The following is a 15,080-nucleotide window of genomic DNA, read 5'->3' on the forward strand; positions in this document are numbered from 1 at the left end:
AAGAAGCACGGGAGTCTTTGAGGAAGTGTCAGGATCCAGTCCCCACCTCCACGACTGGGCTGGCCCGCAGGGTGAGTCCCAGTCCTGCGTGCCAGACATGGGAGGAGCCGGCATAGGCTTGGGGAGGCAGGCTGGGTGTGGGAGGACAGGACCCAGAGGCAGGGCAGAAGGCGAGCCCCCGGGTCACTCAGCAGGCGGTGAGTGGTGTGGCGGCCTGACCCTGGGGCGACAGGCCTGAGAGGCCGGGACAGGCCATTCTGTGCGTGTGATGGAGGCAGGCCCTCAGAGCCAGTGGGCCCAGCCTCTGGGGTTTTCATCTGGTCAGCGCTCTCCCCAAGGGTGCTTCTCACAAAGTCACACACGTGTGCTGCCCCCTGTCCCAGGTCAGAGTGTGGCAGGGGCCCCCGAGGTCTGGGGGACATGTGGGGCCCTAAGAGCCATGCAGTTATGTGGGAAGGGGAGGCTCTGCTTGGGCCTGAATGGTCTCCCGGGATGGCACGGGAGGCCATGGGGAGGCGTGGCTCTGGGGGTCCCTCTCCCCGAGCCCCCTTCCAGCCTAGGAGAGGATCCCCATGGGTCGTAGGCCAGGCCAGAGGGACTGGGAGATTGTACAGGGAGATGGCGCCAGGGAGACCCTTGCAACAGGAGGGCAGGGGCCCACAGGGAAGACTGGGCACCAGGTGTGGGTGGCAGGGGTGCTGAGGGGGGGGGCGCATGGAAGGGGGGACATGAGGGCAGGCTGGGGTCATGGACAAGAGGCACAGGCATTCCTTCCAACACGAGGCGGGTCTCAGGCAGCTGGTGGTGACGGGGGCCTGGGACAGGATGACAAAGGGTTGGGGTTCCCTCTGATCGGCCAGCTCTCAGAGGATGCAGGGGCAGGAGGGGGCCCCTGCCTCAGAGCCAGACTCCAAGAGGGGTCCTGGAGGGCGGGTCTGCTCTGCTTCGCCTCTTGGCAGATGGCCAAGTTGAGGGCAGCTCTAAGCAGCGAGGCCAGGAGTGGCCCTGCCTCCTCTCTCCCGCCTTCCTCAGGACCAGAGCTGCTCTGTGGGCAGGGGGGTGATGCCCCTGGGGGCTGGCAGCCTGGTGGGGGGTGGTCTTCTGCTTGCTGGGTCAAACTCCGAGGCCTCCCCTCCTCCCCAGAAGCCAGAATCCCCACAGCAGGCTGCGTCCTTTAATAGACATTGGAATGTGGCTGGGATGCAGGCAGGGGCTGGCCAGCATTGCAGTCTCACACACACACACATGCACGCACACACACACACTCACACGCTGGTGTTTTGAGGAAAGAGCGGAGATGCCTACGTGCTCAGTTGCCCTTTGCCCATGGTAGGTTTCCCCCTCTTTTCTTTCCTGACACCAGACCCTGAAGCTCCAGGAATGTCCGGCTCACAAGTCCAGAGCGCAGCGTTTTCCTAGTTTAATGGGTGAGCTCAGTTTCACAGACAAGGCCCGTTCCAGCCTTCCCCGGATAACCTCTTTCTTCCCAGTCCAGAATCGACCACCCCACCAGGCCTTCTCCCTCTGAGGATGTGTGGGAGGGGTCTTTGAAGATGAAGACAGCATTTGGGATTTAATGGGGAAACGCAGAGATCCCCTGGAGATGCAGCCACTGCCGTGTAAAGGGCGTGTCTGTCTGGAGCTGGGTGAATTCCATATGGGGGGCCCTCTGCGTTCCCGCACCAGCAGGGAGGCCCCATGGTCCCGGCGACAGAAACACCAACCTCCCTGGAGAGACGTGTTTGGTGAAGACCAGAAACTGGACAACACGGTCAGTCTCGGCACACGAGGACAGACGGAGAACCCACACAGACTGGGTCCCGGAGCACATTCCTGGGTGCATGCCGCACACACCGTACCACGCAGGATGGGGCTACAATGCCCACCCTTGCCTGACAGCAGGGGGGTCTTTGTCGAGAGTCCCGTACCCTCCCATCGCCCTCCGTTTCTCAGGGGGATTATCCCCAAAGGACAGAGCTGGGGGCCTGGGGGGCCTGAGGCTAAGGCTAACAGGGGTTGAAAGGTTGGCGCCTGGAGAGGAGGTGGGGCTGGCCGCACCCTGAGTGGTCTCTGCAGCTCTTTGGGGGCCGGCCCATCCCCTCCTCTCCACTCTAGCCCCCACTTCTGTCTGCTGGCACAGCCAGAGACGTCTCTAGCTGCAGGTTACACGCTGAGCTCTGGTCCCCTGACTGTGCCGTCAGCAGGCAGGTGAGCCATCTGAACCCTTCCTGGCCTCGGGCACCTGCCAGCACGGTTCTCCTGGGCCACAGGGGTCCCTGCGAGCTGCATCCACCCACTAGAAGCAGCAGATCAGGAGAGAGGGTGACTTGGCGGGCAGCCCCAGGCAGAGGCAGCCTGGGTTTGAGTTTTCCCCTCTCCTATCTCATCTTGATTTTCCCGCCAAGGGCATCTCCAGCTCCTGCCCTGGCCTCCCTGCCACCAGCTCTGTGCCGCACCGCCTGCTGGGAAGAACTTCTCCCCCAGCCCCGAGCCCCAAGACCCTCTCTCTGAGCCCCGGCAGAGGCACGCAGGTGCCTGCTGCACCCTGCAACCGGCAGGACCTGGGGCCGTGGCACATTTCCCCCAGAAGAAGATGGAAAGTCTTCACAACCCAACGCCTCCTGTCCACTGGCCAGCCCTCAAGCAGAAACCAGCGCATCCAGGCTGCGAACAGCTGCACATGCCTGTGCCCCTCCCCGAGGTCCCTGAGCTATTGGTGGCACCCAGTGTGCCAAGGACGCTTCTGGGGTCTCCTCGACCATTCAGGGGGTCTTCCACATTCCCTCCACCCCCAGCGCTTCCCAGCCCCCTGTGTTGACACTGGGAGACCCACATGCTCAGCTCTTTCCAGTCCAGAGGTGTGTGTGTGAGTGACAGTGTGAGTGTGTGTGTGTGTGGGGGGGGGTGTCCCCGGCTCGTCAAAGAATATGCTGGAGGTGGGGCAATGGGGGTGAGACTCCCAGCAGGAGTGTGGCCTTTCAGAAAGTCTGGCCCAGCAGCTCAGGGCCAGGCTCCAGAAGTTAGGCCCTCAGGTGCATGAGGTGGGGTCTGGGGCCAGAAGTCTGTCCTTCCATGTTCTGATGTGGAGAGAGGCTATGGACAGGGCAGAGCAGAGCTCCCCACCTTCTCCACCAGGGGAGGCGCCTCCTCACCAGGCCCTCTGTACCTGGGCCGCCCACTCGCATGTCCTCCCACAAAGGGTCACTTAGAATGGCCATTGTTCTCCGGGTTGGGAGCAAACACTGCCCCCTCCCCTCTGGGCACCTCCGGAAGCGTGCTCCGGAAGTCAGGCACTTCTGAGAACAAATGGGGGTCCCTTGGGACTGCCAGTGGCCAGAGGGTGCTGGCGCAGCCAGGGGCGGGAGCCAAGGTGGGGGTGGGGGCAGGGAACACACTCAGAGCTCCTCTTGGGGGTTCCCAGACCTTTCTGCAGGCAGCCGCTGGGGGTACAGGGAGAGATTCCCATCTCCAAGAGGAGTGCGGGGGCCCTGGCTTCTCTGCCCCAGCTGGGTGGGTGAGAGACTCCCCACCCACCCCCACCCCCAGCCCTGGCCCTGCCCATTCTACGTGGCTTCTACCTCCCGGGGCGTCCGGTTGCGCTCTGCCTGTGCCCAGCTCTGGACCTTCTTACCCAGGTCCAGCCCTGCCCAGCTCTTGGCCTTGCCCGCCTTGCCCCGGCTCCGGGGGCCGCCCCAGCGCTGCCCCCCGCTGCCCGGGCCCCATACTCGCTCACAGTACTCGTCCACCCGGGGCAGGTTGGCAAAGCCGATGAGCTGCAGGATGTCCTTGTACCAGGCTCGGGATGGGGCGGCTTGCCCGCGGCCCCTCACTGGGGGCACCTCCAGCTTGGACTCCCGAGGGAGCAGGCTGTGCAGGCCTGCGGCCGGGATCACCTCCAGGGCCAGGCGGAGCACGGTTTGGGTGAAGCCGTGCTCCTGCGTGGTGCACCAGTAGGTGCCTGCATCAAAGCGGCTGAGCCGGCGGAACAGCAGCCCCTGCTCTGTCTGCAGAATGCGCTCGTCTGTCTTCACCTGCAGGGCAGGGCGGGGGGCAGGGAGGTGAGGGCGGGGCACACACACGCCCCTGGCTATCCCCTGCCTTCCTCAGTTTACCCTCCTCAGGGATGCCCGGCTCGCCCCTTCCCCAGTCTGCCCTCTAGACCATGTGTGAGCTGACATGCAGGCCAGACCCCCTTCCTCCTCTCCCAGGACAGGGCCACCAGCCCCGCTTGATCGTGGCAGCCCTGGCACAGATTCCCAGGGGGCAGGGGGTATTGGTGGCCTTCACCTGGGGCAGTGCTACACTTTTAGCATGAACACACACACACACACACACACACACACACACACACAGTTCACGTCCCAGTCTGTAGCCCTGACGCAGAGGCAGGCAGGCTGAGCGCCTATTCCTGAGTGTGGGGGGTGGGAGTGGGTTCCGACCGGCCCCTCTGGGGGGGGGGGCTAGGATTCTGGGCTTTTCCTCCCTGTTCTGCAGGGCCTCCCACTCCCTCTTTGCCCGCTCCTTCCTGGGAGCCTTCTCCATGCCAGCCCAGCAGCTGGACCCAGGCTGGCCTCCCTCAGTTCTCAGAGGGGAAGCCCCTCCTGTAATCAACCCACTCCCTTCCCTCCCTACCCGTGGGAGCCACTCCCCACCCCCCACCCCCTCAGTCCCAGACTGAAGGCATCCTTGGAGTTGACAGATCTTTCCGGAGCAGGGAGGAGAGGGTCTGGCAGACAGCTGGACTCCAGAGAGGAAGTGTGTGTGTGTGTGTGTGTGTGTGTGTGTGTGTGTGTGTGTGTGTGTGATGTCTGGGGGAGGGGAGGGCAGGGGGACAAAGGCCAGCAGTCAGGGACCCAGCCTGGGCCTGAGGACCAAGTATATAAGAAGGGGGTGGTGCAGTCTTGTGGCTCGGTCTCCATGCTGCCAACCGGCTCACTTCTCAGAGCTCAGCCCTGAACCTGGGCAAGTAGTGAGCACCCTGTCACTGGAAGAATTCCAGCCACCCCTGACCTGGGCAGTCCCAGGAGACAGGAATGGGCACCCCAAGGGTCTGATGCAGCCTTTTCTGTGGTTGAGAGTGGGCCTGCCCCAAGGGGTCAGGGCTCTGGATCTCCGGGGGATGCCGCCAGAGGTGGGGTCCTGCTCACCTGGTCGGGCTCCTGGGCCCCTGGCCTCTGCAAGAGCCAGTGCACGGTGGCCTGGGGGGACTTGGGCTGGCACTCCAGGAAGGTGCTGTTCTGCTCTGTGCCATAGACCTTGGCGGTCGCCGGGGACCCCACAGCCTCCCCTGGAGAAAGGTGGAGGTTGGCTCAGTTCGGGGAGCTAGGGACCCAGGCAGGGGGCAGAGGGGAGAGAAGGTACACACGGCCCCCACCACTCAGTGTGGCTGGGACCTTGGCATCCACTGGGTCACCAAGCCACTGGCCACAGCTGCCCAGAGAGGGCGACCCAGGACTGGTCACTCCCGCAGCATGGCCCAGGCCACCAGGCCCACTCACCCTCTGGGCCCTGGCACTGAAGGGCAGGGTTGCCATGCCGAATGTCCTGCCTGCGGAACCGGCGTTTGCCAGTGCCGGTGCCGGGCCGGTAGCGGGTGCAGGAGGTGCCATCCCAGGCGCAGTAGGGGTCCCGGGCCAGGCAGCACTCGGCGCAGGCGCTGCCATAGGTCTGGCACTGGTGCAGCCGCAGCTGGGCCACGCCCAGCGGTGAGCCCACATACAGCATTTGCTGTGGGGACACAGGGAGCGTGTAGGGGGCCCTGGCTGCACCCAGAGGCCCCCCAGCCCCCTGGTGTTTCTGAGTTCAGTTGAAGAACTGACACAAGTGCGACCCCTTGAAGGGACTCCCCAGAGGGGACGAGGCACACTGGGTGTCTGTCCTCCGGGCCCGCCCCTGCCCATCCTTGGGCTGAGAGACCACCTTTGTTCCCCCTTGCAGGAGCTCAAAAACAGGTCTGCCCAGAGACAAGCCAGGCGGGTAAACTCGGGGAGACTGTCCTTGCCCCTCACTAAAGGCGACAGGGGGCACCCCAAAGAGCCAGATTTTGTTGTCTGGCGTGGTGCTGCCTCCCCAGGGGGGGCTGGCCTACACACAGCCTCTCCTCTCCTCATCTGACACACACACGTGCACAGGCACACACACATACTACACATTCATACACACCATACACACATGCATACACACCACACATACACATAGAGACAGCACACGCATACACATGCTAAACACATAAATACCACACACACCACACATGCATACATACACCACACACATAAACACACCATACAAACAAATATACACACCGTACACGCATACACACACCACACACATACATGCACACGCCACACACATACATACACCACACACATGCATACACACCACATACATACACACAATACATATACACACACCACACGCACACACATGCAGAGCCTCTGGGCTTTCACTGCACAGACCAAGGTGGAGCAGCCCCAGGACAGGAGCAGGTTCAAGCCCACAGCAGGTGCTGAGGGGTAGGCGTGGGACAGAGGCAGGGGTGGGGAGGGGACAGGGGTGGGGAGGAGGTTGGGGGAGGGGCACTCTGTTCTTACCCTCTTGACAGAGAGCTGCATCTCAGTGATGGGTGTTGGCACCTGGGGGGGGGAGGCAGGGTCTCAGCATGGTGTGGGGCCACCTCCAGTTGGGAGAGCGTCCCAGCTCCCGGTCTGGTGAGTCAGTCACACAACAGCCAATTGCAGGCCCCAGACGTGGGGCTGACGAGGAAGCTCCTTCCCCCCACCCCACCCCCGACTGACCCCAGGAGGCGGCGGGGCAGAAAGTACCAGCTCCCTCAGCTGGTCCCCCTGCAGTGTGGGCACGCACCCCCGGCCATGCTTCTAGGCCGACCCACAGGACAGGGCAGCTCTGCGTCTGGTGGGGGTTCTGAAACTGTCGCTCTTGACGGCACTAGACAAGCCTGCTCGCTCTCCTGTGGAGCGCCTGGTGGTTTTGAACCTCCAGTCTTGGACTTGGCAGCACAACACGTGGCTCACCATGCACCGGGCACTTCTAATCCTCTCGACTCAGATCCCCCATGCCCGGAACTGCAGCAGGACCCCCGGAGGACTTGGGGGACTCAGCCACAGACGCCCCACTGGGGTCTTTCCGCCCAGGCGTACAGTCCTGCAGACCCACAGACCTCTCCCAGAGCAGCACCCCGCGGCTGTTGGTCAGTCAGAGATGGCTCCCGGTGTCAAGCCCAGGGTTCCAGGGATGCTCACCTTAAACACCTGCAGCTCCTCCAGCACCACCTCCTCGGGCTGGGCCGCGCCCTCCACATGCAGGGCGATGACCTTGAGCACAGAGCCGGAGTCTGGGTTGGGGAGAGGGGTCAGGGGTTGGAGGGAGGGAGAGGGTAGCCCGACATCCCCCTCCCCACACTGGCCGGCCCACCCACCAGTGCCCAGGAAGATGACGTCGTAGACCCCATCCTCTGCACCCACGCGGTCCACCGCCACCTGGCGCAGCTGCTGGGCCAGGTGGGTTTTGACGAGGAGGGGACGGCCATGCCGGGGCCTCACGGGCTGGAACATGAGGGGGTGGGCCCTGGCAAACTGCAGCACCTCGTCCGGGTAGTCCTTGGTGCTGCCAGATGGCCGGCCAGGCTGCGCCGTCACCTTGCTGGGGCACTGCGAGGGAGAGAGGGAGAGGAACCCCGCTGCGCACCTGGGCCCTGGCCCCCACCCCGCTGGCCTCAGGAGGGGGGTGCCCTCTCTGCAGGGGGCCCCATAGGGCACAGAGCTTTCTTCCCACAACCCCTGCTCACAGGATACCGGCTCTTCTAGCATGGCGTCTGCCAGTCCCCACCTGGCTGGCTCTGCAGACTCACCACGCCTGGCCGGGGAAAGGGCACCTTTCCTGAGTAGGGCCCCCATGGATGCTGGGGACCTTCTCGGTGTGCAAAGGGCCCGTTGAAGACCTCCCAGATGTCAGCCATGCGGTACACACAGACTGCGGAGCCCTGGAAAACAGCGCTGCGGGGACCCGTGAGCACAGTTAGGCTGGGCCGGCGGGTGGGGGGCAACAATGTCCTGGGCCAGCAGGATGAGGAACCACCCAGTCAGAGCCTGAGATGGATAGGGGACAAGCGGGTGGAGGCTCAGGCGGGGTCCGGGTTGTGGTGCGGGGTGGGGTGGAGTGGGGTGTGAAGCGGCCCACCTGACGGTGCTGAACAGAGCGTACACCTCCGGACCCTTCCCCGACTTGGGCCACAGCAGAAACACGTCTTCTGCGAGACACAGGGACACAGCGGCATCAGGCCTCTCCCACGCCCCACAGGTCCTCCCTCCTCTGCCCCGCCCTGCCGGGCCCCCTTACCCAGCTGATTGAAGTGGGTCTCGGCGCCCCCAGGGCCCGGAACGGAGCACAGCAGCCTGGCCTTGAGGAAGGTGCTCCACTTGTTCACCAGCACCCGCTGCCCGCCCGCGTCGTTCTGGGTGGGGGTGAGGAGGGCAGGCAGTGGGCACTCGGGGTGGGGGGGCAGAGGGGTACTCGCAGGCATCCCCACCACTGCCCATGTGGGCCGGCCCCTTCCTGGCCCTCACCACGCAGACTCGGCCCACGCGGCTGACGGTGACAAGGCCCGGCCCGCCATCGGGCGAGGGTTCCATCTCCGAGAAGAAGAAGTAGACTTTGTCGTCTGCCGGGTCGGGGCCGTCGGGGATCCTGGAGGCCGCCACAAACCGGGGCTCTGCAGGGGCGACAGGGCGGGGCTGGGGATGAACCATGTGGAGAACGGTGGGGTGGGGTGCGGGGGTAGACCCCACTGCGGGCTGGAGGCCGGGGGAGGCGCGCAGGATGGGCTGGTCCCCGGGCTCACCGTGCAGGAGTTCGGAGCCTGAGCGCAGGGCCGGCCGGGCGCCCCCACTGCGGAAGATCATGGCTTCTCGACCCAGGAAGTCGGCCACCAGGCCCGTGTACAGCTCGCTGTCTGCGGCCGCGGGGCAGAGTCAGGCGAGCAGGACGCCGCAGGTCGTGCCCGCCCACCCTGTGCCCACCACCAGGCGTCACCCACCTACGAAGGTGCTGGCGAAGGCCCTGCTGGGTTCGTGTGGACACCGGCCACGCCCGCCTTGCACGGTGCTAGGCTCCAGGTGGAGGACGTGCTGGGGGCAGAGAGGGCACGCTGACACCTGGGAAGAGCCCCCCCCTAGATGCCCCAGAGCCTGGCCATCACATGCAGCAGGGGCGGGGGCGGGGCAGGCGGCGCCCGCATTCCAGGACTTGAAGGGTTGGTTCCTGGCACAAAGGCGCCTTTCAGGGCCCTGCCCCTGTCTGGCCCTGCCAGAGCCCTTTGACCCCTTGTTCAGTGGGAAGTATTCAGGCTTGGGGTGGCGGTCCTGCCCCCCCCCACTCACCTCCCCGCGGTGCCCGACAGCGATGAGGGCGCAGACGGGCTGGAAGGCCCCGGTGCCGCAGGCCAGCAGATGGGTGCGGTTGTGGGGCTTCAGCACCCGCACAAAGTTGGCACAGTCCGTCTGGCAGGGCGGGAGAGGGTGGGAGGCTCAGGAGGGGGCCCACGGTCTGCCCAGCCCCCAGCCTCAGCCCAGCCTGGCTCTGGTCTTAGGGAAGGGAAGGGTGGGGGGGGTCATCTTTACTGACCTCCCCACCGCCCAGGATCTGTCCCCAGCGCCCCAGCAGGACACCCCAGGGCCCTGGCACCCCACCAGCACTCACCAAGGGGTCCCTTCCCTTGCGGACACACTCTTCCCTCTGTCCGGGCTGCGGTGGCCACAGAACCTGAAACGCAGCTGGCTGGCCCCAGGGAGCTCTCCACGCTCACACGCTCCGTGACCCCATGGAGACTCCCACTGTGAGGCACCCAGACTCTTCCCCTCCCTCCCACACCCTCCTGGCCCACCAGGCTCACCTCCCGGGGGTCTGGCCATGCCTGGTCCAGCCGAAGAGAGTAAAGGGCATCGCGGCCCCCCAGAAAGAGGCGGTCCCGGTACTCGTCCAGGTACATGGTTCGCAGGTCCAGCGAGCCGCGGGGGCCCAGGAAAAGCGAGGAGCGGTTAGCGGTCAGGAGGTCTGCAGGAGCGCAGACTAGGGTCAGGGCACCTGCCCAGCCCACTTCCCCAGCCGGGGGTGGAGGAGGTGGAGGTGGGGGTGGAGGCTCCAGCCATGCAGTGGTCTCCTGCCTGCCCGCCCCACCGCCCAGCCACACCCCACCACACACACGAGCACACACACACACATGCACACTCACACACGTGCATCCTCACACACTCAGATAAATGCATGCACATACCATATATACATGCACCACACAGGCACACTTATACACACATTCACTCACACGTGTACATATACACAGCACACTCACATACACGTGCACACGCGCACACAGAGACACAGTTAAAACACGTTTCCACCCGCAGGGCAGTGGCAGGGCCTCAGGGAGATGACTCCTGGGGAGCAGGGGGCACTGAGCCCCCTGTAGGACAGGCCCCCACCCCTCCCCCCTCAGACAACATCGCCTTCCCAACACCTACAGCTCTACCCCCATCCCTGCCACTGGCAGAATGGCAGCAGCAGCCGGCAGAGAGCAGGCAGACTGGGTCGGAGGGTGACAGACAGGGGGCTGGACTGGACTGTGAGTGTCTGGCAGGGGTGTAGAGGGCCCAGGCTGGGAACCTGCAGTCCAGATCCTGGCAGGGTCCCCGGACTCTCACTGGGGAGTTAGTTGTGGATGACAGGCAGACACTGGGACAGGAGACAGGCCTGAGGGACAGTAGCCTGTCCTCTTATCCACCCCCAAACTCGTTAGTGGCCTCCTCCAGGAAGCCCTCTGTGGCTGACAGCACCTTGGCGGGAGAAGTGGGGACAGGGGGTGGTTTTCCCCAGTGAGCCTTTCCTTCCAGTGGCCTGGCCGCACCCCTGCTCCCAGGGCAGGACCACATCTCCTCAAGCACCCTCTCAGAACCTTCAAGGAGAAGCACATCTCCCCACGCAGACTTTCCAGGGCAAGCTGTTTCCCTTCCCTGGCTGGGGCTCCCAGGGGGACACAGTCACCCCTCTGGCTTCCCCAGGAAGAATCTTCCAGAGCCTGGGTCTTGCAGACCTTTCCCCACGGCCCATCCCCACAGACTCAGAGGCTTGTGCTGGCTACAGTACAACACATGGAGATTAGACCTGAAGAGGAACTTCCCGGGCCGGATTAGAGTCTTCTCTGGGCTTTGAAGACCTTCCAGGATGGAGAACCAAACCCCACCCACCCCCTGCCACTCAGTGATTCCCACCCCTGTGGGTTTCTGAGACTGAGACCTTTCATGGGAGCCTGCAGCCCACACATCTTTGCCCCGCAGAGCGGCTGGGGGTTCAAACGCCCCACAGCCCCCGAATGTTGCTAGGATGAGGACGAGGGTGGAGCAGCTGATGCTGGGAGGTGTGACGTGGGCACTGGTGAGGGAGGGCAGGGATGACAGGGCTATGGAGACAAGACCAGGACAACCTGTAGGGTACCTTCCGGACCTGGAGACTCCTCCCCAACCTGTGGCTTCAGGACCTGAGGGACACCATGCTCACCAAGCTCAGCCCGGAGAGACCTGCAGACCTGCCCTTCCCTCCGGTACCCTGCCACCGCTCCCTCTGCCCCCATCTCTACTGGCTCTCTCTGCTCTCCATCTGTCCCCGCCCTTCCTCAGCAGTCCCCTTGGGTCTTTCCTGCAACCTGGCTCCATTTCTCCACCCCATCCTGGTCACGGCGCCCCTAGGTCCTGTCCCTGCTCCGAGCCCTCCTCCCAGGCCCCTGGTTGCAGGAGCATCCAACCCTGACCATGAGCTCCTCGCTGGGGTAGACCAGGGAGTGACACCAGCCCCTCCAGTAGCAGAACACCCCCTCCCCCAGGCTCTGAGATCCTGGGCACCTCCCCCCCTGCCAGTACCTCTGTAGGAGAGTCTCAGGCGGGGCACACTGGGGCCGGGGCTGCCCTGGCAGAGGCAGAGCAGGAGGTGCCCCAAGAGGCAGCAGGCGGTCCAGGCGGAGAGGGACATGCTGGGGCCCAGGCCACCACCACGGTCCATCTGACCCTCCGAGGGGCCGGGACGGAGCCGCCCTCTGGTGCCTGCCTCAGCTGCAGTCTGTTGTGTGGCCACCAGGCCTCCTGTATTTATAGGGCGTCAGCTCCACCCTGTCCCAGCCCGGAAGGCGGGAGGAGGTGGAAAGGAGACCAGAGGAGACTAGGGGCGGCCACCTGCAGCCACTCCCTCCCCCTTGGTGCCCTTGGGAGCCTTTGTGCTCGGCCTGCTGGGCCCCTCCATGGAGGAGGAGACGGTCCCGGGTCCCCGACGGCCTGTGGGTGGGGTTTGCAAGAAAGGTGCCCCCAAACCCAGACCCCAGTCTCCAGCAGAATGGCAAGGGTCAGAGTCAGAGGTTGATGGGCTGCATGGGGGGTTGGCTGGGCAGTTTTGCTCCCTGTGTGGCCCTTGCCGACAGTGCCCATGCCAGGGACCCCTACAGACTGGCCTTGGCCCCAGATCCCCCACGCCAGGGTGGCCCTTCCCCTTTGAAACCTGGCCAGACCCCCCAGCAGTTCCAGAAGGCCTCCCAGCAGCCTAGGGGCGGGGACTCTCTGCCCAGAACATGGGGCCCCATGTTCTGGGCGGGAACCTGAGGTCTGGAATTGGCAGGGCCCACCCAACCCTGTCCCCGTCTGGCCTCCAGGCCCCATGGCTCTCCCCCAACATCTACCCAGCCCCGGGGGCATCCAGGCAGAGACCAGAACTCCACAGCCCTAGAAAATCAGGGCCCAGAGTATCTCTCCAGTGGAGGGCCTGCTGCTCCCTAAGCACTGGAGGGGTGGGACAGGAAAGCCACATGGGACAACCAAGGTGTGGGTGCGTGGGGGACAGAGCCCATGAAGGTGCCCCTGTCCTGCCCTCAACATGCAGCTCTCAGCAGCAGTCCCTGCAGCCCCCACCCCCTCAGACCCCACACTCAGACTCTTTGGCCCTGGAGCGGGAGTGGGGGAGGCGGGAGGGGGAGGAACTTGAGCTGGAGGTGCAGCCCCCATTCCTACAAACTGGACCCAGTAAATGGGCCAAGCTGGACGCTCAGAGAGTGGTCAGGAAAAGACGTGGAGACTCAGAAACCCAAGGAACTGGCTGAGGGTGGTCACACAGCAAGCAGGGCGCAGGTCCAACTCAGGCTGGCCACTATTGGGCCATCCCTGCCTGGGGGCTGCTGGGAAGGAGGCAGGTTGATCACAGGACCCTGGAACTGGGGCCCTCTGACCCCATTTCCTCTCCTGACTGGCAGTGGGTGAGGAGTCAGAGGCCGGCAGCTCTGCTGGGGGACACTGGCCAAGGCTCCCCCTTCTCCCCTCCCTGCCCTGGGCCCAGAGACCAGAGACAGACAGCCTGGGGCAGGGGAGGACCCACAGGGAGGTGGTGGGAGCTGTGCAGGGGCTGCTATGACGGTGATTATGTCCAGATGAAGCCCCCTGACTCAGTTTCCCTGGGAGATGCTTTGGCAGGTAGCGTGGGCTCGGGGCCAGTTTCTGGGTGGGGATTGGGCCTGGCAGCCACTCTGTCTGCATGTGGTCACCAGCTGTGGGTGGGAGGCTCGGGCACGCCTAGGCTGACACCCCAGCCTGGGGGTCTCAGCTCAGTCAGGTCCCCAGCTGGCTGGCAGAGCGGGCAGGCCTGGGTCCTCTGAGTCACTTTCGGGAGACAGCTGTGCCCAGGTACTTCCCTCGGCTTACTGTGGGGCTCCCCTGGAGCCCAGTTTCCCAGTCTGGGGGCAGGGGAGGGCGGTGGTGTGGGGTGGGGTGTGAGCATCCTCTTGGAAGGGAAATAGGCGCCAAGGCGCCCTGATTCCTAGGGCACCAGAGGCCCAGCCACGAGCATCTTATGCCATCTAGTGGTAACTGCAGGCAGCCCCAAAGCAGGCAGCAGTGAGGCCCTAGAAACTGCGGCCAATGGGAGGGGTGGTCGCCAGGGACCCTGATGCAGGGGGGCAAGGGCAGCGGGAGAGGCAATTGGAGCTTTCCTCGACGCACGGCACGCACGCAGACTCCTCGTGACTGCCTGTGAGTCGGGCAGTGGTGATCACTGTGTTCAGAAGTGGACGGACAGGCCCCTCTCTCTCCAGTCTTCCTCTAAGCTTCCTCTCAGCATCACCCCAACAGTCTGCCTGAATGGTGGTTGTGCACGAGGCTCCCGGGCCTGGGATCAAACCAGGATCTCTGCCCCTTTCTCTGAGAGCCAGCCCCAAATTCATGACCTGAATCTTACCCTGAGCATACGTCCAACACATTCAGGCAGAGTGAGATTCTATAGCCTCCTGGGACTCCTGTCAAGGTCGGAAGTACCAGAGAAGACAGAGACCTAGGGAGCGAGTGAGGCAGGGTGACCAGAAGCTCCTGGATTAGACACTGGTCCAAGCAGGGGTCTGCAGAGGGCTCAGCAGCGCTGTGCATGTCCTGGCTGTCCCATCTAAGACACTAGCACTTAGGGAAGCTGAGTGGGCGTGAAAGGGCTCTCTGTTCTCCTTTTGCAACATTTTTGCAAGTCTGGAATGATATCAAATGGAGAAGCTAACAGCAGTTCAAATAAATAACTAGCAAAAAAGGAACCTCCCATTCCCGGACGCCTCCAGGTCAGCCGCTGAACCACCTCGCCCCGTCTCTCACTCGGTTGTCTTCCACCGCTCAGAAAAGGGCTGTCGTTTGGCCCAAATCCACATTGAACCTTCCAGCAAGCTCTCTCCATTCTAGTTCCAAACACTTCAGGGAGCTGAACCCTCGCCCCTCTCTCCTGTCTCACCCCTGCTGGGCCCAGAGCACCAGGCTCTCACCTAGAACTGCCCTGGCCTTGGACTAGCCTGCCATGCGTCCTGGGGGTGGCAGCAGCTGTCCCTCTTAGCAAGTGCCCCACTGACACCTGCACTCCCCTCCCCTCTCCCTCAGAGCCCCTCACCCCTGGTGCTCAGGATGTTCGTGTGCCCCCTCCAAGCATCCTGTCCTGTGGCTTCCTTTCTGTTCCTGGGTGTTTGCCCAACACACTCCCACCCCTTTCCCTCCCATGGTTGGTGCCCTGTG

The 15,080-nt window shown here is 63.8% G+C and overlaps 1 protein-coding gene across 1 annotated transcript; it reads right to left on the reverse strand.

The window, feature by feature from the left end:
* Window positions 1-3,563: 3,563 nt before the first annotated feature.
* Window positions 3,564-12,033, reverse strand: SEMA3G (semaphorin 3G). The gene is made up of 16 exons (XM_075549004.1): window positions 11,925-12,033; window positions 9,908-10,068; window positions 9,715-9,777; window positions 9,396-9,515; window positions 9,053-9,143; window positions 8,858-8,968; window positions 8,583-8,728; window positions 8,356-8,470; window positions 8,197-8,266; window positions 7,868-8,012; window positions 7,436-7,667; window positions 7,260-7,351; window positions 6,591-6,632; window positions 5,499-5,727; window positions 5,148-5,287; window positions 3,564-4,031 (listed from the first exon to the last, which is right to left on the reverse strand). Exons 1-16 carry the CDS (start codon window positions 12,031-12,033, stop codon window positions 3,564-3,566), a joined length of 2,334 nt encoding a protein of 777 aa, XP_075405119.1.
* Between the last annotated feature and the right edge of the window lie 3,047 nt (window positions 12,034-15,080).

This window comes from Tenrec ecaudatus, chromosome 4 (genome assembly GCF_050624435.1).
Source record: "Tenrec ecaudatus isolate mTenEca1 chromosome 4, mTenEca1.hap1, whole genome shotgun sequence".
Taxonomy (NCBI): domain Eukaryota; kingdom Metazoa; phylum Chordata; class Mammalia; order Afrosoricida; family Tenrecidae; genus Tenrec; species Tenrec ecaudatus.

Bases quoted from the DNA above. Each gene is read 5' to 3' on its own strand.
- SEMA3G (XM_075549004.1), bottom strand. From the start codon at position 12,033: ATGTCCCTCTCCGCCTGGACCGCCTGCTGCCTCTTGGGGCACCTCCTG. The intron at 6,633-7,259 runs GTGAGCATCCCT...TCCCCCCCCCAG, and splicing joins AGGAGCTGCAGGTGTTTAAG to GTGCCAACACCCATCACTGA. The intron at 5,288-5,498 runs GTGAGTGGGCCT...ACCTTTCTCCAG, and splicing joins TCAGTGCCAGGGCCCAGAGG to GGGAGGCTGTGGGGTCCCCG.